At 57.9% G+C, this 23,848-nt stretch overlaps 1 protein-coding gene across 2 annotated transcripts; it reads left to right on the top strand.

Moving 5' to 3' along the window:
• Positions 1-20: 20 nt before the first annotated feature.
• Positions 21-22,719, top strand: TMEM63B (transmembrane protein 63B). Of its 2 annotated transcripts, XM_060021741.1 has the most exons (24): positions 21-125; positions 6,192-6,374; positions 6,654-6,733; positions 7,000-7,038; positions 8,019-8,109; positions 9,536-9,573; positions 10,552-10,694; positions 10,793-10,844; positions 11,305-11,413; positions 12,054-12,124; positions 14,223-14,303; positions 14,890-15,013; positions 15,589-15,722; positions 15,803-15,940; positions 16,071-16,224; positions 17,154-17,260; positions 17,495-17,581; positions 17,819-17,884; positions 19,097-19,259; positions 19,889-19,994; positions 20,999-21,166; positions 21,404-21,519; positions 21,686-21,766; positions 22,036-22,719. In XM_060021741.1, exons 2-24 carry the CDS (start codon positions 6,216-6,218, stop codon positions 22,225-22,227), a joined length of 2,499 nt encoding a protein of 832 aa, XP_059877724.1. In that variant the 5' UTR covers positions 21-125; positions 6,192-6,215; the 3' UTR covers positions 22,228-22,719. The 2 variants fall into 2 exon arrangements, with proteins under 2 accessions (XP_059877724.1, XP_059877725.1); XM_060021742.1 differs by lacking the exon at positions 7,000-7,038.
• The last annotated feature ends 1,129 nt before the right edge of the window (positions 22,720-23,848 follow it).

Below are 23,848 nucleotides of genomic sequence, written 5' to 3'. Positions count from 1 at the left end.
CAGACACTGCCGCGGCCGCCGCAGGAGCCCGGAGCTCCAGCCGCCCAGCGACTCCCCTCCCCCTCCCCCAGCCCCGCCCCGCCCCAACCCGGGGCTCCAAGCCGGAGCTGAGTCTGCGCCTGGGGGTGAGTACGAGACCCTTCCCCAGCCCCCTCTCTTTTCTTTGAGGATCCCACCACCACCCAAAGAAAAACCCCGGTCCCAGCTGCGCGTCCCCTCCCTTCAACCTCCTGCGGGACCCAGAGGTGCCCGGGCCCGCGGGACCAGGGGTGCCGCGCGCTGCCTCCAACCCCGCACCGTCCTGAGCCTATCATGTGAGTGCTCCGACCCCTGCCGGGGGTCCAGAGGTACACCTACCTCTGTCCCCACCCCTCGAGAGATCTGAGGGGTGGGACCCCCGCCCCCGGCCCCCTAGCGCCACTCTTCTCCCACCTGCCCGGTCCAGGTGCGCGTCCCCTCCGTGGTTCCAGCAGCGCCCCATCAGCCGCCGCCGCTGTGGGGAATCTGCCGCCCCCGCCCCCGAGTTTTGAATTCCAGGGTCTCCAAGTCCAATGTCCTCGGTGTCTTTTATCTTTTCTCCTGCTCCAGGGGCCGAGTACCCCAGAAGCCGGCCCGGGGCAGGGATTCGGGCTTCGGCAAGGGCAGGGTTTGCGAGGCCGGCCGCTGCCCCCGGTCCGTCTGGGGACTGGTCGGAGGACTGGGGAGGCGACTGGCCCCGGGAGTGTGTCCTCTCCTTGCGCCCCATACAGTACAGTTCATTCATGAGCCGCCCGGGCCTGCGTTGGAGGGTGCGGTGGGGAAAGGATTCGGACTCGGAACCGGAGTGGGGCAAAGGCCCTGTTGGGGGGAGGAGGGGCGGTGTGCTTTGTCCCTCCTGGCCTGCTGGACCACCTAGGGAGGACAGTCCCAAAGCTTTGGCGCCTTCTTCCCCAGAAACGAAGGATGCTTGGGAAGTGGAGAGGAGAGGTCAGAGGGGCCGGCTGCCCTTGGGGCTCTGTGCTGCCTCCTGCCTGGGTCCCCTGGGTGGAGGTCTGGCCGCTCAGCACTCCACTTTCCTGGAGCGGGGGAGGGGGGCGCACAGGCGGGAGGGCCAGGACTTCTGTACCCAATACTACTCTCTAGCCTCTCCCTGGGTCTGCAGCAGCCCAGGAAGAGTAAGGCCACCCTAGCCCCTCCTGAGGAGGGGCCCCCAGACCTGCCTCCCAGGAACATGTGAGGAGGGGAGTGACAGTGTCTGTCAGGCTTTCAGCGGGGGGGGGCTGGGGGGGTGGGGTGCTGGCAGCATGACTGTCCGCCAGGGTACCAGAGGGTCCAGGCCCTGGCATGCCCCAGGTGGCACATGCTGGGGCCTGCTGTTGGCTCACCCAGTTGGGTCTTGGCCTATGGGTGGGTGGGTAGGGATGTGTCAAGGCAGAAGGCAGGTGGTGAGTAGCTAACAATCCCCTTCTGGACATCCTACAAGTTCCCTCCAATTACAACAGTTTTGGAGACCTGGGTTCAAATTCCAGCTCCGCCGTTCTTTAGCTGTACGACCTTGACAAGTTACTTAACTTGTCTGAACCTTAGTGTCAGTTAAAGAGTATGTTTACTACCATCTCCTTACGAGATTACTCATGGGCATCAAACTAGATAGTACAGGTAAAGAGCCTGGCACCCTGCCTGTTAGTGGATCAATAAGAGCTCTCTTCCCTGAACTTCTGACCCATCCTGGCATCGCACCACCCTCCCGTGCCCCCACCTCCCAGCCTGCTACAGATGGATCAGTTTGTTTGAAGAGTTTGGAAACATTCTCTGCCACTCGGTGGCAGAGTCCTGAAAGCAGTGTAAACCCTTAGGTCTAGACAAGAAGCCCATCCGGACTGAGGGGTTCTAGCATATTAAATTCTGTTTTATTTTGCTTTTTACCAGTTCTCCTTCATTAAACCAACCCCTTTTATTCCACACTTTATTGATAACAGTAGCTAATTTTTTTAGAATCCATTTGTACCTTGAACTGTGTTAAGAGCTTTACCTAAATCATCTTGTTTCATCTTCAAAACAACCACATGACTGAATTATTATCCCCATTTACAGACGAAGGAACTGAGGCCCAGGGTGGTGAGGTAGTGTCGCCAGGTCAGAAGCCAGATCTGTCTCATCCTAGAGCCTGTACTCTTAACCACTAGGCTCTGTTGCTGGTCCCCTACACCTGCCTCAGAACCTGAAATCACAAACCCAGGGTGGAAGGTCTGGGAGCTAGAAGCAAGAGGGAAGGCAAACAGGTAGAAATAGGATGTGGCATTTTCTCCAGAGCTGTAGGTGGCAACCCCCAGCCCCCAACCACCAGTATCCTGATGGAAGTGGCTCCTCTGTTGGCTGAGGCCGAAAAGTGCGGTGGTTAAAAGCATGGGCTTGAGCCAGGTTGCCTAGGTCCATACCCAGATCTATCACAGACTAGCTGTGTGCCACTGAACAGGTGATGTACACTCTCTGTACCTCAGTGTCCTCCTAGTGTTGTGATGGGGAGTAAACAAGATAACATTTGTAAAGCACTTAGAACAGTGCCTGGCACAAAATACGAGTTCAATAGGTATTTGATAAATGCATTCTTTTCCTACCACTTTTATCCTCATTTGTGGATGCATTTTTGACCATCTCTCTGAAGTTGGTAGGGATGGAGCATTAATATTTCTTTGTTACACATTGAAAGACTGAGGCCCAGGTTACATAGTAACAGAACTAGCCTCCGTCTTCATCTCCTCCCAACAGACCACACTGCCTTCCTATGATCCCAAGCCCTAAATTAAATCTTCCCTAATAACTCTTTAAGAAAAAAACTTTTAATTTATAGCTCCCTCCCCACCCCACCCCCACCATGCAAACACTTCTTGATGATAAAGTAACCATCAGTTAGCTAGAAATAAAATCCTCCATCACTTTCCCTGCACACTTCCAGCTAAAGCCTCAGTGTCAGGCTAGAGAAATTCTGGGATACCACTGCTTAGGCAACCCTGTGGAGTGGATAAACTGCCCCTCTCTTCCCCAAACATTTTGCCTCAGTCTCTTCCCTTCTCTCATCTGCTCTCAGTGAAGGCTTTGAGAGCAGCTGCTCCGGGTGAAATTGAGCCCAGCAACCCCGCCTCCACAATTAAGAGCTTGGAGTACCCTGTCAGCAAGCTGAGCCACCAGCCCTGGCTCCACCCTTTCCTGCCCTGTGACCTCCCTGTGAGTGGCTTCTCCACTGGAGTCCCTGCTTCCTGCCCTGTTGAATGGGGAGTGTGCCCTGCCTTCCTGTTGGTGCAGGTGGGAAGAGCAGTGCAGTTGCAGAGGGGAGAGTGCTTTGTGACTGTAAAGAGGGAGGCAGCAGATGGTCCTGGTGACTTCAGTTACTAAGCACGTACCTGGACCCTCACCTACTCTACTGGGTCCCCTTATGTAGGAGCTCCCAGAATGTTCCACCTTCCTTGGAGTGGAGAGGATAGAATGGAAGGGGGATGCTGCTCCAGGGGTTTGTACCCATTACATTCTGGCCTGGTGGAGCCTTGGAGTTTTGGAGAGAAACAGGCAAGGAGTGGGTATGGGCTGGATCGATTTCTGGAGTGCATTAGAGTTGGGACTTAAGGGAGGGGGGACTTGTGTAGAGGCCCCCCAGTTACCACAGCAAGATACCTATACCTACCTTTAACCTTTCCTGGTGCACCTTATGTTTACATACCCAGGTTCCCAGACACACCCACATACACACCCCCACTTAGAGACCGATGACTCTCTTCATTTCCGTGGATTGCCATGTAGTCACCCAGCTCTCCACCTCCCACCCCCCCCACACACAGATACACATATCAACACAAGTTTACACACCTAAACACACACATTCTCACAGTGCTGTGGTGTTCTCTAGCCAGGGAACACGTAATGAGTGTTCATCGAAGCTTCTGTAGTCTGCAGAGTCCTGTTCTAGGCGCATCAGAAAAGCATCAAGGTGCCCTGAAAAGTGTTAAAGCTCTAGAAAGAAGTTGACCTAGGTTTGATCCCCAGGTCCCTTATTTTATGAGCAGTATGACTTCGGGAAACCTACTTAACTTCTCTGAGCCTCTGAGCCCTCACCTTAAAATGACAATGACATCCAACTCTGGAGTGTCAATGATTAAATGAAAAATGTATATATTCTTGAAACAGTGGGCGCTCCATACATGGCACCTGCTACAATTACTAAGTTAATGGTTTTTTTTTTTAAGGCAACTTGGGCTGGAAAGGAAGAGGGAGGCATAACACACAGGGCAGTTATTCCCTTAGCCTTCCTAACCCAGGCTTTTCAGAGACTCCCTGGGACCAAGTGAGACACACAGACAACCCCAGCTTCCCTTCCATCTGAGAGCTAGTGCATCTTGCCCTGCAGTTGAAATGTTAGGAAGAGGCAGGGGAAGGTATGGGATTGGTGGGCAGGAGAAACCTTCCGAACCACCCCTGGGGGCTGGGGGACGCTTGCTTTCCAGAGTTGCAGTCACCGATTCTATGTTTGTTGTTCTCTCTCTTTGCCTGGTTTCCTTTCTTCCCTGGGGACCCCACGCACACACACCTACAAGGCAGAGCTTCAGTGTTGTCAGCAGAAGGGGCCCCCAGGGGCCCTCCAGTAGGATGGGGGTGGGGCCATGGTGCCACGGCCACACTTCTCCTCCGCCCCAGGAGCCTCCCCAGAACCGGGCTCAGCTCGGTCCCCAGGCACTTCCAGAATCCAGGCATCCAGGCTGGCTGCCCCTTTCCTCTTCCTCCCTACCCATCCACCAGACCGTAGAGGGCTGGACAACCAGACAGTGGCAGGGAACCAGGCCGGAGGACACTACCCTGGCTGCAGGGGGCTTGGGCCAGATGAGAGGCCCCCACCCACTCTCCCTTCCTTTGCCAATGGAGAAGCTCGCTGCAGGGCATGGCATTCCCAGCCTGCCCTGCTCCAGGGGCAGGAGCAGGGCACTCTGGGAGTTGTAGTCCTCACAACTCAGGTGCAAAGAAAATTGGAAAGAGGTGAGGAGGCTGGAGGGGGGGAAAGGTGTAGTTGCTGCCGTGGCCCAGGAAAAAGAATGAGGGTAAACAGGTGTAGCTGGGGCGAGTGAGGCAGGTCACACAAACCCAGAAGTCCTGCTTTTTTTTTTTTAATCTCTCAGAGATTACTTTTTTAAATAAATTTATTTATTTATTCTTGGCTGCATTGGGTTTTCGTTGCTGCAGCCTGCACGCAGGCTTCCTCTAGTTGTGGCGAGCGGGGGCTACTCTTCGTTGCAGTGCGTGTGCTTCTCATTGCAGCGGCTTCTCTTGTTGCAGAGCACAGGCTCTAGGCATGTGGACTTCAGTAGTTGTGGTGAGGGGGCTCAGTAGTTGTGGCTCGCGGGCTCTAGAGCGCAGGCTCGGTAGTTGTGGTGCACGGGCTTAGTTGCTCACAGCATGTGGAATGTTCCCGGACCAGGGCTCAAACCCGTGTCCCCTGCATTGGCAGGAGGATTCTCAACCACTGCGCCACCCGGGAAGCCCCAGAAGTCCTGCTTTTTAATGGACTTCCCACTCTGACTCCATCCTCAGACCCCTACTCTGAGGACAGAGGGACAACTCTAAAGCTGAACATCTTATTTTGAAGCCAATTATATTGGGAAGATGATTAACAGAGTTGAAAACTGAACAAATGAAACCATGCCATTTTTCTAATAGGGGTAGAAAGAAAAGATCAGGATTAGGTAACTGGCTCCTGACCCATCCTCCTCTGGTCTAGAGACCCCTCCACTTAGACCTAAGAACCCTCCCCATCTTCCCTCAGGCTCAGCTCTGCCCCCTGCCTGAGACAGACAGAGACAGAGGCAGAGAGTTTGTGTTGGGAAAGAGAGAGAGGGAAGGGAGAGGCGATGTGTGTGTAGGGAGGTAAATGCTAGAGACTCACAGACAGCTTCCAGCTTAGAAAAACCAGTCTCCCTAGTCCAGACCTGAGCCAAGTTCTCTAGATCCAGGGTGGGGTTGCATCCCGAGAGCCAGTGAAGGTAAATCCATGTGACTCAACCCTCTCCTCCCCAGGCCCTTATCTCCAGAGGCCACAGCTTCCACCCACCCAGGCAGCCCGGGGATCTGCCCTCACTGTCCCCTGCCCACGCCCATCCTGCCGGAGCCATGAACAGAACCGTGAGGGGGACAGGGGCCGAGCCCAGCTGACTGCTCTGCCCTCTTCCCAGGAGGACCATGCGGCAGTAGCAGCCATGCTGCCCTTCCTGCTGGCCACACTGGGCACCACAGCCCTCAACAACAGCAATCCCAAGGACTACTGCTACAGTGCCCGCATCCGCAGCACCGTCCTGCAGGGCCTGCCGTTCGGGGGCGTCCCCACCGTGCTGGCTCTGGACTTCATGTGCTTCCTTGTGAGTGCCCACGTGCCACCCTCCACCCTTGGCACTCACACCCTGTACGTAGCTGGCCAACACCTGCAGCTCTAACCACTCTCCCACCTGCCCCTGGCTCCCCAGGCATGACTGCAGGAGGGAATGCCCATCACCCAGCCCAAGCCTAGCCTCTGACCATTCTCCCCAGCCAGAGTCATCCCTTTCTAAGACAAAAATTCTGCCCCTCTGCCCTGCCGTCCCGGCTAGTCCAGGGGGTGAACAGCCTCTCCTCCTGCCAACCACCCTCTCCTTCCTCAGGCACTGCTGTTCTTGTTCTCTATCCTCCGGAAGGTGGCCTGGGACTATGGGCGGCTGGCCTTGGTGACAGATGCAGACAGGTAAGGCTCCGGGACCCGCCGCTACCCCTGCACACAGGCTTGCGTGTGCACGCACATGCGCGCACAGCACACGTGCACCCACACATCTCGTCCACACTCCTCGGGGAGAGGAGGAGAGCCAGCCCGTTCTCATCCTCTTTGGTGGGGGGATGAAGAGGGACTGGTCCCAGAGTGGGCATGAGGGCCCACAGCTGGGCCTTTGTCCCTTGCCAGTCCCTGGAGACACACCCCTGCCCCCGCTAACCCTGTCTGTTCTCTGTCCCCAGGCGCCAGCGGCAGGAGAGGGACCGAGTGGAACAGGAATAGTATGTGGGGCAGCAGCCCCCTCATCCCCACTAAACCAGCTTTCCGTTTTCTTCTCTTTCATGCTTCTCTTCTCTTCCTGCCACGTTGTCGGTTTCTCTTTTCAGCTTTCTCCTCTGCAGGCTCATGTTCGGATTAACGCAGGTGGTGTGCTTTGCAGAGCAGGGGGCTCCCCAGCTTGTCTCTGCCGCACTCCCCCGTCTCTCCCTCTGGCCCCCAGCCTGGGAGAAATCCCTCCCCTTGTGCCCCATACACACAGGCCTCAGCAGTCCTGGTTCGCTGGGGTGGGGGAGCCATCCTCCCGAGAACCCACAGTATAGTCGTCCTGTTGGTTGCAGAGACAAGATTGGGTGTCTCCGGTGGCTTCTCACCCCCTAACAGCTAGTTCTTCCTATTCCAGGGTTCCCTGCTCACCCCTTCTGGAGGCCTGGGAGGGGGGCTGCCAGAGAAGCTCTGAGTCTGGCCTTCTGTGTCCATCACCGTCTCTGTCTATAGGCCTGGCATTGGAGTTGCGGCAGCTGCTGGGGTCAGGGAACAGGGAGGGTGGAGGACACCCCCTCAGCCCCCCTCCCCCCCGGGCCTCCTAGGGCTCTCCTGGTCCAGCCTGTCCTTCACCACACCCCCTCCACTGCCCTGTGCCCGGTGTGGGATCTGCGCCCCCATCCCCCACTGGTCAGCTCCGGAACTGCAGGGCCAGCTCACATTCTTCCTTCAACCTCCACGGGGTGCTGATGAACACTACCCCCTCCCTTCACCCCCATGCCCTGCATCAGTGCCCCCCAGGTCCCCCGGGTCCCCTGAAGGGAAGGGGCGGGTTTAAGGGAGGCAGGGAGAGGGCAGTCACTCATCCCCGCTTCTGCCTCTGTGCTTTCTGTGCCTTGTCTGGACCCTGGAGCTCTGGAGTGGAAGCCCACCCACTTCACCTGGCTCCCCAGGGACTCGGACTCACCAGCTCTCTGATCTCTCATCTCCCCACCCCCAGTGTGGCCTCAGCTATGCACGGGGACAGTCATGACCGGTATGAGCGTCTCACGTCTGTCTCCAGCTCCGTCGACTTTGACCAAAGAGACAATGTGAGTGCCCTCCCCCCAACTTCTTATCACCCCTTCCTCCAGGGAAGGTGGGCTCAGCAGCCTGTAGCTTCCAGCGTTACGGAGTCAGGGGCCTATGGAGTGTGGCCTTTTCCTCAGCAAGGGTAATGCTTGTCCGAGAGCCACGGGGTAGCCCCTGAACCCAGAACTCCTGGCTCTGTCTTCTATGGCAGCCTCCAAACCAGCATAGGTTGAACATCTGTGATTTCTAAACGTCATTTGCCCCGATAGAGTTCTGTGCCTGCCTCCAGTGATCAATGCTAAAGACGACTGTTTCCTTAGATGTGGTTCTAGAAGTAACAATGAGCCTTCCAGGCCCACCTAGCAAAACACACAGTCCATTGTGCTGCTCAGAGGTGGCAGGCTGGCAGCCCCTGTCTGCCTGGGGCCAGCTGACCTGCTTGTAGGTTGGAGCTGAGGGGCAGGGGCCCCTGTAGACAAGGCATGTACTTGGTGATGCAAGGGGACCCCAGACCCCTTTCAGGTCAGACACCACACTCCTGCCTGGCCCTCTGTCATCCTGCCGGGGTCAGAACTCTAATCCTGGTCAGAACCTAATCCTTAGGCCCTAGGGTGGCACTGATCAGTCCAGCTTAGGCTGTGGGCCCTGGGGGCGGCAGCTCCTGTAGCCGCCGTAGCAGAAGCCCGTCAGCTTCCTGAGTTGGACTCACACTGGTAAGTGGCAAAGCGAAGCTATCACCCCTGCCAGCCAGCGGTGTCCAGATGATCCCCAGACTCAGGTGATGTTGGCAACAGGTGGCACAGTCCTGCATTTTAGCTGGAGGGCACCTCTCTCCCTCATCCCGGTAGGAAGTTGAGGGAGGGTCTCCCTGTCCAGCCCTGCCCCGCGTATCCCCACTCTGCCCTGAGTGGGGTCTTTGTCTGAAGACAAGCCTGGGGGCTTGAGAGCAGGACGTTGCAGCTCACGGTGACCCTGGGCTGGTCCCTCTGGGGCATCCTGGAAGGTAGGTGCAGGACCTTGGGCAGCGTAGCCCACCGCTCTGCTCTTGGCAGCCACGTCGCAAACTCGCCACGTTAGCTGCAGGCCTGAGGTCCCTTCCTAGAGCCCTGAACCCCACCCATCCCCACCCCGGCCCACACAACTGCAGGACTTTCTCCGGTTCTGCCGCCCCCTTGGGTGTTTGTGGGGATCTGCACTCTGGGCACGAGCGTCCGCCGATGACCCCCTTTGGCCTTGGTCCTTTTTCTTCTCTGAGGGCTGGCACCTTTCCTGTCCCCTTCTCTGGGGCTGAGCTAGTTTCTGTGGGGACTGTGGGAGCTGTGACAGGTGAGCCACAGCCTGCAGGTGGGTACGAGGTCGGGGTTGGCTGGAGGGCAGGCTTGAGGGGGAAGGGAGGCTCGGGCTGGTGGGGTGAGGACTCTAGCCTATAGCCCTCTGTCCCCACAGGGTTTCTGTTCCTGGCTGACAGCCATCTTCAGGATAAAGTAAGTGAACGGTCTTCAGGCTCTAAAGAAAGAAAGAAACAGAGAGAAACTTCAGACCTGTCATCTCCCTACAAAGTCCAGAGACCAGCAGCTTTGAGGGCCTTAGCGCTCCTAGCCAGCCCAGTACCCTCCTGCCTGCTCCAGGGAGCCAGGCCCCTGCTGCTCCTCCAAGCCGGCCTCGCTTTACCCCCTGACAGTCTCCTGTGCACCCGCCTGCCTGGGGTCCTGCTCTGCCCTCAGCTCTCCCCACCCCTGCCACCCCATGAGAGCAGGGGCTCACGCCGCCACCTCAGAGCCTCGGGCAGCTAGCGGGTGGGGGCATCAGGCAGGCTGGGAGCAGCCAGCCCGCAGCAGGCAGGAGCCAGTACTCCGCAGGCAGAGGTCAGGAGATGGAGCCAGAGTGTGGCAGGCAGGCAGTGAGCCCTGAGAGAGGCAGGAAGCGCGGACAGGTCAGCACCACCACCGCCCTCGGCCCTGGGCCCCTGGGGCCCCTCCCCAAGTCTAAAGGGCTTCGCCGGCACCCCTAAAGCACCACTGCTTCCCAGACCTCCCTCCTCCCTCCCGCCTCTGCCTCTTCCTGCCACCATCCTCGTCCTCCCTTTCCAGATTATCCTCTTACTTCCTTTTCTCCCCATTCCTCACTGTTCTTCCTCTCTGCAGTCTTCCTTCTTCTTTTCCTTCTTTCTTTCTCCCCTTCTTTTGCTTTCTTCCCCCCTCATCCCTCTCCTCCTCTATTTTCCCTTTCCCTCCCCTTCTCTCTGCATCCTTCCTTTTTCTCCCTCCCTTTCCCTCTCTCTCTTTCCTCCCTCCCCTCCCAGAACATGGGGGACCCAGAGCCCCCCCCTTTCAACCCCGTCCTGCTGCCAGACTGGCAGGGGCTAGGGCGGACGTGGGCTGGGATGGGCAAGGGCAGGTGAGCCGAGCGGCCCCTCTGTTGCCCTGGTCCTCACCGCATCCCTCTGTCTCCGGCGCCTGCAGGGATGACGAGATCCGGGATAAATGTGGTGGCGACGCTGTGCACTACCTGTCCTTCCAGCGACATATCATTGGGCTGCTGGTGGTCGTGGGCGTCCTCTCCGTAGGCATCGTGCTGCCCGTCAACTTCTCAGGGGACCTGCTGGGTCAGCGAGGGCCAGGATGGGCAGGGCGGGGAGAGGAGGGGGCAGGAGGGGATGTGCCCTGACCTCACTGTCGTCCTCGCCCTCCTCCCACCCCCCAGAGAACAATGCCTACAGCTTCGGGAGAACCACCATTGCCAACTTGAAATCAGGGTAAGGGTGGGAAGCTGGTCAGTGAGGCCTGAGTCTGCGGCCAGGGTCTGGGTGGGAACAGGGAGGAGAGGAAAAAGGGAGTGTTCAGGGGAGAGATGCTGAGGCTGCAGAGATGGCTGTGGGTCCCTGAGGGCTTAGGATGGAAACAGAAGGAGCAGATCCCAGGGATGGCCAGATAAAGAAGAGCCGTGTGCAACCCTGGGCCAAGGAGGGCTGATTGGTGATGGTTGGAGGGCAGTATAGCCAGCAGGTAGGGCATGAAGAGATGACTTCTTGGGGACGTTTCAGTTGGAATGGAACAATCTTGGGGTCTAGAGGATGTGGGGTGTGGGGCCCGCCTTGGGAGGGCGTCAGAAGTGCTCTAGGGGCCCTGTACCAGGGTTTAATTAACAGCGGGAGGTTGCGGGTGTCTGAGAGTGTTCCCAACCCCCGTGGCTCCATGTACCCCTCTGCCCTCCAGGAACAACCTGCTCTGGCTGCACACCTCCTTCGCCTTCCTGTACCTGCTGCTCACCGTCTACAGCATGCGCAGACACACCTCCAAGATGCGCTACAAGGAGGACGACCTGGTGAGTGGAGCAGAGCCCAGGTCCGCGCCCAAGCCCAGCCCCTCCCCTTCCCTCCAGGCCTCTCCTGCCCGAGTCCTAAGGGGTATCGGCTGGCTGGCTCCGGGTGAGGCCAGCTGGCTTTGAATCCTGGCTCAGCAGCTCAGGATTCCTCCGCCCCCACCATCCTGCCAGTTAAGTTACCTCTCCCAGCCTCAGTTTCCTCATCTGTGAAATGAGAGAACAGTCCCTCTCCCGAGGTAGGTGGGGGTGAGGTGAGGCTGTAAGGCACCGGGGCAGGAAATACCTGCGGTGGGTATTACGGGAGTGATTGTCCCTCTCTTTCAATATTCACTCCCCAAACCAGTACTGAATGCCCACTGCATGCCACCCACTGTGCTGGGGCCTCACAGCCTGAGGATCTGAGAGTAGAACCTCCTCTTCCCACTGTGTAACCCCTCAGGGAGCAAGGGGCCTGGGGCTCTCACTCTGTTCACTGCCTGATTTCTATTAGAAACACTCCCCCTGCTTTCCCTGGGCCTGGCTTCTCCCAAGGCCTCCTCCTACTCCTGTCTGCTCCTCTCTGCTCACCTGTTCCCCACCCCTCCCTGCATTCTCCCGGATCGGAGCCTCAGGAAGGCCAACCTGCCCCGTCTCACCCCAGGTGAAGCGGACTCTCTTCATCAACGGAATCTCCAAATATGCAGAGTCAGAGAAGATCAAGAAGCATTTTGAGTGAGCAGCTCCTCCACTCCCACCCCTAGGACCTGTGGACCCTTCTTTGCTTTCCATCTCCAAGGGCATCCTCACACGCCTCTCTCTCGGGAGGGTCAGGGGCTGCAGTGAGGGGTGGAGGTTAGGCTAAGGAAGAATTCTCTGACTCCAGGACGGTCTAGCACTTGGGCTAGACTTCAGAGCCCTCAAAGAGCAGGAGAAATACTTGAAAAATGAGTCCCCTGGGCCTCTCCTCCTGGCTTGAACGGGGTCATGGAGTGTCGACCCCAGGTCCACGGGCCCTTGGGGGTGTGTGGCTGTCTCAGAACTGTGCGTGGCATTCCAGAGCTTGTGTGCAGACCAGCAGGGAGAAGCTCCTCGGCTTTCAGTGGATCCTCAAGGAGCCCAGGAGAGCCTGGACTGCATGTTCTCCGAGACGCTCTTTAGCTGGAAGTCTGTCTTAGTGAAGGGTGGATATACACCTCCAGGTGGCCAGAACAGTGTACAGGATTAGGAATCCTATCACACATCCATCTGTCCATTCAGCAGACATTCTCAGGTGCTGTTGAGGTCCCTGTGATGGCCTGGGGACTATGAAAATGAGTACGAGGCCATCCAGCTCTCGGGGCATCCGTTGATCTGGTACACTGTTTATGGTACACTTACTGTGTGCTTCATCCCAGGAAGACAAAGAAGAGCCGGGCTTGATCGGTGGGGAGCTCACTGTCCAAGTTGTCTGTTTCAGGGGTCAGTGGGTGATTTTGTTTAGGAAACAGTCTGATTAAAATTAGCGGTCAGCCTATGAGCAGGGGTTGGGGAAACGGCAATCCTGACTGGAGTTTTTAGGGTCGGTACAGTGAGCATTACGGAACAGCCTTTTCATTGACCTGTTCATTCCACAGCACAGTGGATATTTACTGAGCACCTACTATGTGCAGGCTGTTGGCCCAGGCCTGGGTCCGTGGTGCTGAGCAGGACGCAGCCCTTGTCCTCGTGGAGCCCCTGGCTAGCTGTCAGCATCAGGCAGGGTCTGGGGTCCAGGTCTGCAGTCTGTCTGGGTTGGAGGACTGACCCAGCACAATCAGGGGTTATCCTGTGTACAAAATCAGGGAACCTGTGTGGTGGGGATTAGGGGATTAGAGATTAGTCAGGTGAAAATGAGGGCTCAGCCTGCCACAGGGCTAAAGGCCCTTCCGAAGAGGAACCCTAAAATGGTTTGAGCAATAGCAGTGTCTGGGGAAAGGTCTGAAGCCTCCTGGGAAGTGCTTTTCAAGGACCCCGTCCCAGATTTAAGTTTCCAAATTCTCATGGGTTTGGTCCATCTTGTTACTTTAGAACCATGTCTCCTGAATCTTTAACACTTGGTATTTCTTCTTTAAAAATTAAAAAAAAAGAAAGAAAAAGACAGGGACTCAGTTTAGATTAGGGATTAGGATCAAGGAGCCCTGTGTGATCAGGATGAAAAAGGAAGCGCTCCTCCACTTAGCCTGCAAGCATCACTTGAGCCCTGCCAGGTACCAGGCACTGAGAGTCTATCTGGTCAGTCTTAGGTCAAGGTGGGGTCAATCTCGGGTCAGGATTTCAGGGTCAGTATTGGGTCTGGGTTATGGATCAGTTTGGGTCAGGGTAAAGGATCAGTCTCCGGCCAGGGTTAGAGGTCAATCTCGGGTCAGGTTTCAGGATCAACCTCTGGTCGGTCTTGGGCCAGAGATCATTCTGTAGCCCAGGGTTGTGGGTTGGTTGGGGTCAGCTGATGGTCAAGGTTAAGTATTGGACTGTAATCAGGTCTTCTAGGAGCAGGGTTAGGAGAACAAGCATGCTAGAAACAGTTTCTCTCAACTTAAAGTTCACAGCCCCAGACCAGAATCAGGCCACAGCCGTGGTGTCCCCAGCACCCCGTAGGTATACATGCCCCCGCCTATGTGCGTACACTCCCCCCACTCGGATAAGCATGAGGAGGAATTTCGAAGTTTTATTCTCGGGAACTGTCATTTTTGCAGACTCAGAAAGAGGGAGCTTGCACTGGGGCTGTGTGTCTTGAAGGTGATGGGGTCACAGGGGAAAGTTGGGGGCGGGTGGGCAGGGTCCCTGCAGAGGATGATGGTGGACTGTGTTTCAGGGAGGCCTACCCCAACTGCACGGTTCTGGAAGCCCGCCCATGTTACAACGTGGCTCGCCTGATGTTCCTTGATGCAGAGAGGTAATGGGGCTGGGGGCGGGGGCAACACCCGAGGGCCCCCTGCCCTTTGTGGAGGGCATCTTGGCTGCCACTCAGGAACCTGGCTCCCCTTCCAGGTGTTTCCCGGGACATTTGATTTTCCACGCCTCGTGGCATGCAGGATCTTAGTTCCCCAACCAGAGATCGAACCTGTGTCCCCTGCAGTGGAAGTGCAGAGTCTTAACCACTGGATGGCCAGGGAATTCCCAAGGGGCGTTTGATTTTAATTCACCCCCTGGAGTGCCTGTCAGTTCAGCTCTGGAAAGAGCAAGGCCTGGAGGTTAGAGGAAAGGGGCCCACTGTCCCCACCCTATTTGAGGACATACCCTTCCTCAGCTACAGTGTGGGAAACTTAGGCCAGACTATAGGAAGCACTTCTGCCCCTCAAGGGATGGTGGGGAGACACTGGGCTGGGGACACATCTGAACTGTGCATCCTAAACAAACCAAAAGAGTAAGGTGGCCCCTGTCCTTGGGGAGTGGACTGCGTGACCCCCGAGCTGGGCTACTACCCATCCTCCAGCCAGACCCAGTTGGGCAGTAGGTGACCGGGCACCTGGGTCCCACAGGAAGAAGGCCGAGCGGGGAAAGCTTTACTTCACAAACCTCCAAAGCAAGGACAACGTCCCCACCATGATCAACCCCAAGCCCTGCGGCCACCTCTGCTGCTGTGTGGTGCAAGGCTGCGAGCAGGTACGGGGTATCCTGGCCTCAGCTCAGGCCTCAGGGCCCCGAGACTCCTGATGGGTGAGGGGGGAGTTGGAAGGTCCCGGGGAGACAGGTCACAGTGAAGGTGGATGCACCCCACGGTGGGGCCCGTCCCACATCCCCAGGAACATGCACACGCACGCCTTGCACATAAATACCCCAAGGTGAAGAGACTCCCAGAGGAAGCAAAGCTGGGGTGTGGACCGCAAACAGGTCCCCATCTGTTCCTGGAAGCCCTAGTCCCATTGTTGGGCTTGCCCCCTATCCCTACAGTGACCACGTTTTCAAACCCCAAATCAGAAGAGGTCAGCCAAGAGGACAGCTTGCTGTATTTACTAGCTCTGTGGCTTTAGGCAAGTTTCTGGACTGCTCCGTGCCTCAGTTTCCTCGTCTGTAGGACAGAGCTACTTGTCCCCACCTCCCAGTGTAGTTGTGAGGATACGCGAGTGGACGGAGAGCTTAAAGCAGTGCCTGGGCTGCAGTCAGCTCTGGGCAGTGCCCGCTGGGGGCTGCAGGGACCGGCGGCTCTGACCAGGGCCCTGCCTCACCCGACCTGGCAGGTGGAGGCCATTGAGTACTACACGAAGCTGGAGCAGAAGCTGAAGGAGGACTACAAGCGGGAGAAGGAGAAAGTGAACGAGAAGCCTCTCGGCATGGCTTTCGTCACCTTCCACAATGAGACCATCACCGCCATGTGAGCTCCACCCACCCGCCCCGGCCCCTAGGGACTAGCCAGGGCTCCAGGTCCCAGGTAACCGTGCCCCCCTCCCCCAGCATCCTGAAGGACTTCAACGTGTGTAAGTGCCAGGGCTGCGCCTGCCGCGGAGAGCCCCGCTCCTCCTCCTGCAGCGAGTCCCTGCACATCTCCAACTGGACCGTGTCTTACGCCCCTGACCCCCAGAACATCTACTGGTGAGCAAAGGGGATTGCGGGGTGGCTTCCTGGGGCCGGCGTGGGCTCCAGTGGGGAGAGGGAGGCCCTAGGTGTCGCTGGGGAAGGATCAGGCGTCCAGCCCTGGAGTGACGCCTCCGGACCTTCCCAGGGAGCACCTCTCCATCCGTGGCTTCATCTGGTGGCTGCGCTGCCTGGTCATCAATGTCGTCCTTTTCATCCTCCTCTTCTTCCTCACCACCCCGGCCATCATCATCACCACCATGGACAAGTTCAATGTCACCAAGCCCGTGGAGTACCTCAATGTAAGGCCCACACCCCGACCCTCCACACTGTGTCCCCAAACGCAGATACCAGGCCCCAAATCCCTCCTGGCAGCGGCAGGCGGGGGGTGGACCACATGCCCTCCAGTCCAGCTCCTGTTCCGCTTTTCTAGCCCAGCCCCGCTAAGAAGGTCCCACACGACCATGGGCTGCAAACCCCTCTGTGCACTTCCCTTGGGCTCCCTGCCAGCTTCCCCCTAGGAGAGCCCTCCCTTGGGTTTACATACGCCTAGAGGGGCTCTGAGGGAAGAGAGAGCCTGGGTCCATTCCAAACTGATCATGTGACCTTGAACAAGGTCCTTCTCCAAATCCCTCGGTCTCTCCAACCAAAGAGTGAAGGGTCAGACCAGACCAGACCCTTGGCTTCCAAACTTGGATTCTGATGGCCTTCCATCAAAAGGAATCTTACATGAAACCCAATGTAGGAAAGCGAGGTCGCTCAGATGGCGATGGGTGTGGGGGCATTTCTGCTGCTCTCCCCTCGCCTCTTTTGCAAACCTCCTTGGAACCTCAAAGTTCATGAGAAGGCACTTTGAAAATCATTGAGTGTTGATAGCATAATAGATAAGCCCCAGGCTGCCTGGGTTCAAATCCCCCCACCCACTGCTTACTAGCTAATTTATTGACTCTCATTTTGCTTCAGTTTACTCATCTGTAAAATGGGGTAATATCATTCACGTAAGAATCAATACATGAAAAGTACAGGATCAGTAGGTGTTCAGAGATGCTAACTACTAATATCATTCATGCTGGGATTGTACATATGGCCCTGGCCCCCAGATGTTCTGACATGAGGTCCTGAGCGCTGGGGGGCCCAGGGCTCACTGGGGGAGGGGGCAGGTAAGCAAAGCAAGCTGGGCCCACTAGACTGCCCCCACCTGACACATTCTGCCCCCCTCTGCCCTTTGCAGAACCCCATCATCACCCAGTTCTTCCCCACCCTGCTGTTGTGGTGCTTCTCGGCCCTGCTCCCCACCATCGTCTACTACTCTGCCTTCTTTGAAGCCCACTGGACACGGTGAGACACCCCCTACACACACACCACGCCTCACTGCGGTCCTCCTGGGCGCACACCCTCTGCCCTCAGGCTCCCTGCTCTGGGCAGTCCCAGAACTGGCAAGGGAGGGATGGTGACCAGCATCCTCACCTGGGGAAGCCCCCCTCCTTCCCTCCTGGGACATCATACGAGCTGGGGGAGCAGGCATGGGGGCTGGCTCATCTGACCTCTGCCCCCCCATGTCCCCCACCCCAGCTCCGGGGAGAACAGGACCACCATGCACAAGTGCTACACCTTCCTCATCTTCATGGTGCTGCTGCTGCCCTCGCTGGGACTGAGCAGGTGGGTTTCGGAGGAGGGGATGGGAGCTGGGGTCCGGGATTGCCCGAGGGGGAGGGGGAGCTCAGGCTCCCCCCTCCTCTACAGAGCCGGGGGGGGGGGCCATGTCTGGGGGGATCCCCAGAGCTTGTGGCTGGGCCTCCCCCTCCCCTGGTGTTCTGGGCCATTCCAGCTGCCCCACACCTCCCCCTCCTCTCTTCCCCTCTCCTCTCCTCCCCTTCCCTTCCCTCTCCTCTCCAGCCTGGACCTCTTCTTCCGCTGGCTCTTTGACAAGAAATTCTTAGCTGAGGCAGCTATTCGGTTTGAGTGAGTGACCGGGGTCCCCAGGGAAGGAGACCAGATGGTGGGGGTGGCTGTTCCCCCATGGGATGGTGCAACAAAGCTCCCACGCCTGCAGCGGGGAGGAGGAGGGGGCTTATATCACAGCCAGGGTCATCCCAAAGGTTGCCCCACGGGCTGTCTTGGGTGTATACAGGGACGTCCCGGGGCCTGTGTTGGGAACCTCTCTGGATTCTGAGGTCACCCCTGAGGTGTATTTGGGGCTTTGGGGCCCACACTTGGGGGGTTTCTATGGTGGGCTTTGGGGCTTGTATCCTGGGACTAACCATGGGAGTCGAGCTTCACCCGGGTGGTTTGGAGAGGTCTATGGTGGGATCTTGGTTGTACTGTGGGAGTGACATGGGGGTTCCTGGAGGTATCCCTGAAGGTCTCTGGAGGCACACCTTTGAGTATCTATGGAAGGCTCTCGGGCTCACACCTAAGAGTGCCTATGGGGGGACTCTGAGGCTCACACTTTGGGCTGTTTCTGGGGCACAAGTTCTGGGAACACCTCTGAAGTCTCGGGCTGTCATCCAGTTGTGCCTCTGCAGTTCTCTGGGAATCGCACCTTCCCCGGGAATCCCCTGTGAGGGGGTCTTGGGGGACACGAACCTTGGCTGTTTTTGTGGGCACCAGCTCTAGGGGTCTTGCTCTAGGCCATCTGTGGTAACCTTGGGCTCACACTTGGGGTGTCATGGGTACTGACAAAGGCCCCTGGGCTTCCCCCTCTGAAGATCTCTGGGGTAGGTTCTCTGGAGCTTCAGTTCTGGAGGGGTCCGAGGCTCACACTCCGGAAGTGACTCTGGGTTAAGGTCTAAGGCAGGGAGCCTTCTGGGTATTGCTGGGGGTCTTTGGGGTCACGGGGGGGTGGGGGGAGCCTCCGGCATCACACCCTGGACACTGGTGGCCTTAGGGGTCTCAAGCACTCTCTCCGGGGGTCTTTATGGGGCACAAGTTCTAGGGGTGCCTCTGGGCTCACTCACGCTGAAGGGGTCTGGGGCTTACTTTGGAGGCATCTGTGGACCCTCTGGCGTCTGCCTCTGGGGTTCACACTCGGGGCACTGGGACACAGGTGCTTTGAGGGCTGACCTGAAAGGTCCATGTGGAAGAAGGCACGTTGGGGGTGCTGGCACGCTGGCAGTGGGCAGGGGGCCACCGGGTCCCCCAAGGGTGCAGAGCTGGAGCACCCGGTGCCCGCAGGTGCGTGTTCCTGCCGGACAACGGCGCGTTCTTCGTGAACTACGTCATTGCCTCAGCCTTTATCGGCAACGCCATGGACCTGCTGCGCATCCCGGGCCTGCTCATGTATATGATCCGGCTCTGCCTGGCGCGCTCGGCCGCCGAGAGGCGCAACGTGAAGCGGGTAGGGCCACCCGGGGCAGCCGCGGTCCGCACAGCGCCCCCTAGTGGGCCCAACCAGAGACAGTGACCGCCGTGCTAGAGTGTGGGGGCGCCCCGGGGTGCTGAGACTTGGACAGCGAGTTCCGTGGCCCTGGGTTACCCTCTTCCCGTCTGGGGCCTCAGTTTTCCCATGTGTACAGTGACAGGTTGACACAGCTAACCCTGTAGGCCCCCGCCAGTTCTGACAGTCTAGTGTTCTGTGATGGGGGTTGGGGGAGGTCTGGGTCTAGACCTAGGGTCCCTCTGCCCTAACCCCACACAAGGGCTCTGGGCATCCCATTCCCAAGCCCACCAACCTGCCAGCCCCTCCTGCCTCGAAGGCCCCTCCTAATGCCCCATCACTGCGCCCACCCTGACCTCCGTCTCAGCCACAGACCCTCTCTCCATCGGCTTTGCCCTGCCCTGCCCTGGACATTGGGTGCCTTTTCCCCCCCCCCCGGCTTCTTTCCTGGCCCCCTCCCACTTCCCACCTGCCCTGAGCCCCTGCAGAGCGCCCCGCCGCTCCCGAGCTACCCTCCCTCCCATCTCGCCCCCTGCCCTGAGCCCCTGCAGGCCGCTCCCGAGCTACCCTCCCGCCCGTCTCCCCCCCAGCATCAGGCCTACGAGTTCCAGTTTGGCGCAGCCTACGCTTGGATGATGTGCGTCTTCACGGTGGTCATGACCTACAGTATCACCTGCCCCATCATCGTGCCCTTCGGTAGGCACCGCCGCGCCGGGACCTGGGCCCTGCTCGGGGGGACCCAGGACCTCTCCCGCTCCACTCTAGCAAGGCAGGCCACCCGAGTGGACAGGGCCCTGGCTGGGAGACCGGCCCCTCGGGCCTCCCGCCCGGTCCCTGGCTCAGTCTGGGGCTCGGCCAGGGGGGAGGAGGGGAAAAGCCATCTCAGCTCAGGCTGGAATCAGCTGGTGTGCTGGGCCCCTGGGCCAAGTCTCCCCAACACAGCCATGTTTGCTCACACCAGTGCCTTCACTCGGGTGGATATACTTGGACACACATCGCACGCCCACTGAGGTGTACGTACACACACACACACACAGACACACACACACACAGTCCTACACAGAATCCATGGGCACACTTGTACACAGCCCCGTAAACTCAGGAAAGACCTTTGGGTTTCAGCGTGGTCCTTACTACTCATGGAAATACCCTGCTGTAGCTGTACCATGTGACCTGGGCAAGTCCCTCTTCCTTCTGAAGAAATTTAGCAAAGTTTCTCTTCACCCCAATTATCACCCCCACTGGTGGCCTCTCCTTTCCCCCCACTAACATCCTAACCCCTCACCACCCTCCCTGGTTACTGAAGGCTTCAGACTCCCAAACTAACTACCTTGTCCTCATTTGAAATTTCCCATCCCCTCAACCTCCAGGAAAATGGAACTCGCCACCTAATTTATACTCATCTGTTTAAGGGCAGAGATAGGAAGAACGCTATGGGTTTTAAGAGGATGCTTGCTGACCCAGACAAATGGATTTCTAATAGTAGAATTCCTAGGGAGGGGCTGCAGAGTGAAGGGGTTGAAGCAGTGGAAGCTGAGGTTCTGTGGTCCTGCGAGGGGCTTGGGGCTCTATTCTCTACTGGGCCTGGGGCAGAAGAAGGGGGACCAGCCCTTCAGTGACCTCAAAAGGCCCAGGACAACCCGTGACAGACACACAAGGGTCCGGCAGCTCGAGGTCAGGGCCCATGTGGCTTCCCGCAGGGCTCATGTACATGTTGCTGAAGCACCTGGTAGACAGGTACAACCTCTACTACGCCTACCTGCCGGCCAAGCTGGACAAGAAGATCCACTCAGGGGCTGTGAACCAGGTGGTTGCTGCACCCATCCTGTGCCTCTTCTGGCTCCTCTTCTTCTCCACCATGCGTACGGGTGAGGGCCGCCGCCCGCCCTCGGGGACCGGTGTGGGCGGTGGGCAGAGGAGACTCCCGCCAGCGTCGAGGCAGAGCAGGCCACGGGAGGCCACGAGGGCCGGGGGTCACAGGCCCGGGGCCTGGGAGAGGCCCCAGCATATGCGAGTGTGGGAGTGCGTTCAGAGGGGGCAGAAGCCCGTGGGACGGGGACCCGGAGGAGAGGTAACGGCCCTTTCTCTGCCCGCCCCGACACCAGGGTTTCTAGCCCCCACGTCCATGTTCACATTCGTGGTCCTGGTCATCACCATTGTCATCTGTCTCTGCCACGTCTGCTTCGGACACTTCAAATACCTCAGTGCCCACAACTACAAGGTGTGGGGCAAGGGGGGCAGGGAGGTGGCCGAGGGCAGAGTCTCAGCAGGGTGGGGTTGGGGGATTGGGAGCTGAGGGCAGGGATGCCAAGAGAGAGTAGGGTCGTGATTATGGCTGAGGGCCAGGGCATTCCCCCCATTGCTTGACTCGTTCTGGGCCCCTCAAGATTGAGCACACGGAGACAGATACCGTGGACCCCAGAAGCAATGGACGGCCCCCCAGTGCTGCCGCTGTCCCCAAATCTGCGGTGAGTGCCCTGCTCCGTGGCCAAGTGCGGGGAAGAGCCTCTGGTGGAGATCCAGCCCCAAAGCAGGGTGTGCCGTTAGTCATCCGGAAAGGGAAGCCTGTTCCAGACCCCGGGCCGGGAGGGATCTGGCTTCAGCAGCTGGGGGCTGCCCCACCCCGCCCTAGGAAGAGGGTGACCGCCCCTCCCCTCTCAGGCCATGAGGTCCCCCCTCACCCCTTCCCCACGAGGGGCAGCTGTCGACCCTCACCCCCACCCTTCTCCCCCTTCAGAAATACATCGCTCAGGTGCTGCAGGACCCAGAAGTTGACGGGGATGGGGATGGGGGTCCTGGGAGCTCAGGGGACGAGCCCCCGTCATCCTCATCCCAAGATGAGGACCTGCTGATGCCGCCTGACGGCCTCACGGACACAGACTTCCAGTCTTGTGAGGACAGCCTCATAGAGAATGAGATTCACCAGTAAGGGGAGGGAGGGCCCTGGAGGCCACGCCCTGCCCCCACCCACCCCGCCCCCCCCACGGACACTAAAACGCTAATAATTTATTAGATCTAAAGCCCCTTCCTTCCCCATCCCCTGCTTTCATTAAGGTATTTAAACCTGGGGATTTCACCGCTCTCCCCCACCATGGAGGGAGGGAGGGAACCCCCCCAACGTCAGTGAGGAGAGCCCCGAGCCGGCCCCGGGGCAAAGAGGGGTGTGGACAGGGTTCCCCCCAGATCAGTGCCCCCCTGGGCTAGTAGTATGATCAGGAAAGGATTAATAAGAGCCAAGGGGGATACTGGCTGGAGACCTGCTGGGGGCAGGTGGATCAGGGGCTGCCCCCCCAGTTCTTACCTCCCTCCCCCCACCAAGTCCCCCTGGAATCTTGCACTCCAGGGAAGTACAGCCTCCAGCCCCTAAGGGGTTGCATGAGAGGGGAGGGGGTGCGGAGCGGGAGGAAGAGTCAGGCCCCAAGCCAGGGGGGGTGACCTGGGGGTGGGGGGTGGGCGTGGCTGACACTGGAAAATGGGGTTTTGCACTGTTGTTTTTTTTTTTTTTCCTTTAAAATAAAAATGGAAAGAAAAACTCCAAGGCAGGTGTCTGATTTGCACTGCTGCCCTGGACACATTGGCTGGCATCCGACCACCCTTCTGTTGGTCTGGAGGACCTATGAGGTCAGCATCCCCATGTGACCTGGGCAAGAGACTTCTTGTGTGGAGCCTCAGTTTCTCCATCAGGGAGAGGAGAGAGTAGCAAGAGGGGCCTGCTATATTCACAATGCCAGCCTCTCCACCACCCTCCCCCTACGTCCCTGTCACCTCTGCCTCTACCCCCTGCCCTGAGGAAATTGTGGGACCACTCAGAATGAGGAACAGGGACATGGGCGCACACTCTGAATTGCTGAGATCCACACAAATGGGACAGAGATTCAGGGGAGAAAGGCTGTGCAGAGCCACAAGTTCCACACTGGTCCAGGAAGGCTTCCTGGAGGGGGACGATCCCAGGACAGCTGCTTCCAGAGAGGCAGCTGCTCTGGAGGGGGAGAGGCAAGAAAATAGGGCCACAGTAGTCGACCAAACACTGTCATTATTATTTGTTGTCATTGTTGATGCAATTTATTGAGTGGTTATTATGTGCCTGGAATTACACTAAGTGACTTCTATGCTTTTTAAAGCATTTACTCCTCAGAGCTGTCTGTGATGTCAGGCGTGGGTTTGCTGTGAGAGTTACATGAGATAATATATGTCTAGTGCTCACTTGGCCCAGTGCCCAGCACATGGTAAACACCCCATAAACGTCAACTGTAATTAACACTATGCTCATTAATAGTACCTACAAAGCAGGTGTGGTTTTCCTCTTTGTATGAGTGAGGACACAGGCTCAGGGAGGGTATGGGGTTTGCCCAAGGATACCAGCCTGGGAGGGATCTCGGAGAGGTTCTCCTGAGGGAGACTGGAGAGGGAGGGAGACTGGAAAGGGAGGGTCTCCAGACCCTCAAGTCTGATCCATCCTCTAACATCCAACTCAAATTCACTTTCTAAGAAATTTCCTGTGACCATTGTAGCCCACCCTCCAGAGGCCCACAGAGTATACAGCGTGTATA

Source organism: Delphinus delphis, chromosome 10 (assembly GCF_949987515.2).
Source record: "Delphinus delphis chromosome 10, mDelDel1.2, whole genome shotgun sequence".
Classification (NCBI taxonomy): Eukaryota; Metazoa; Chordata; class Mammalia; order Artiodactyla; family Delphinidae; genus Delphinus; species Delphinus delphis.
This window is presented reverse-complemented; position numbering and strand designations above follow the sequence as displayed.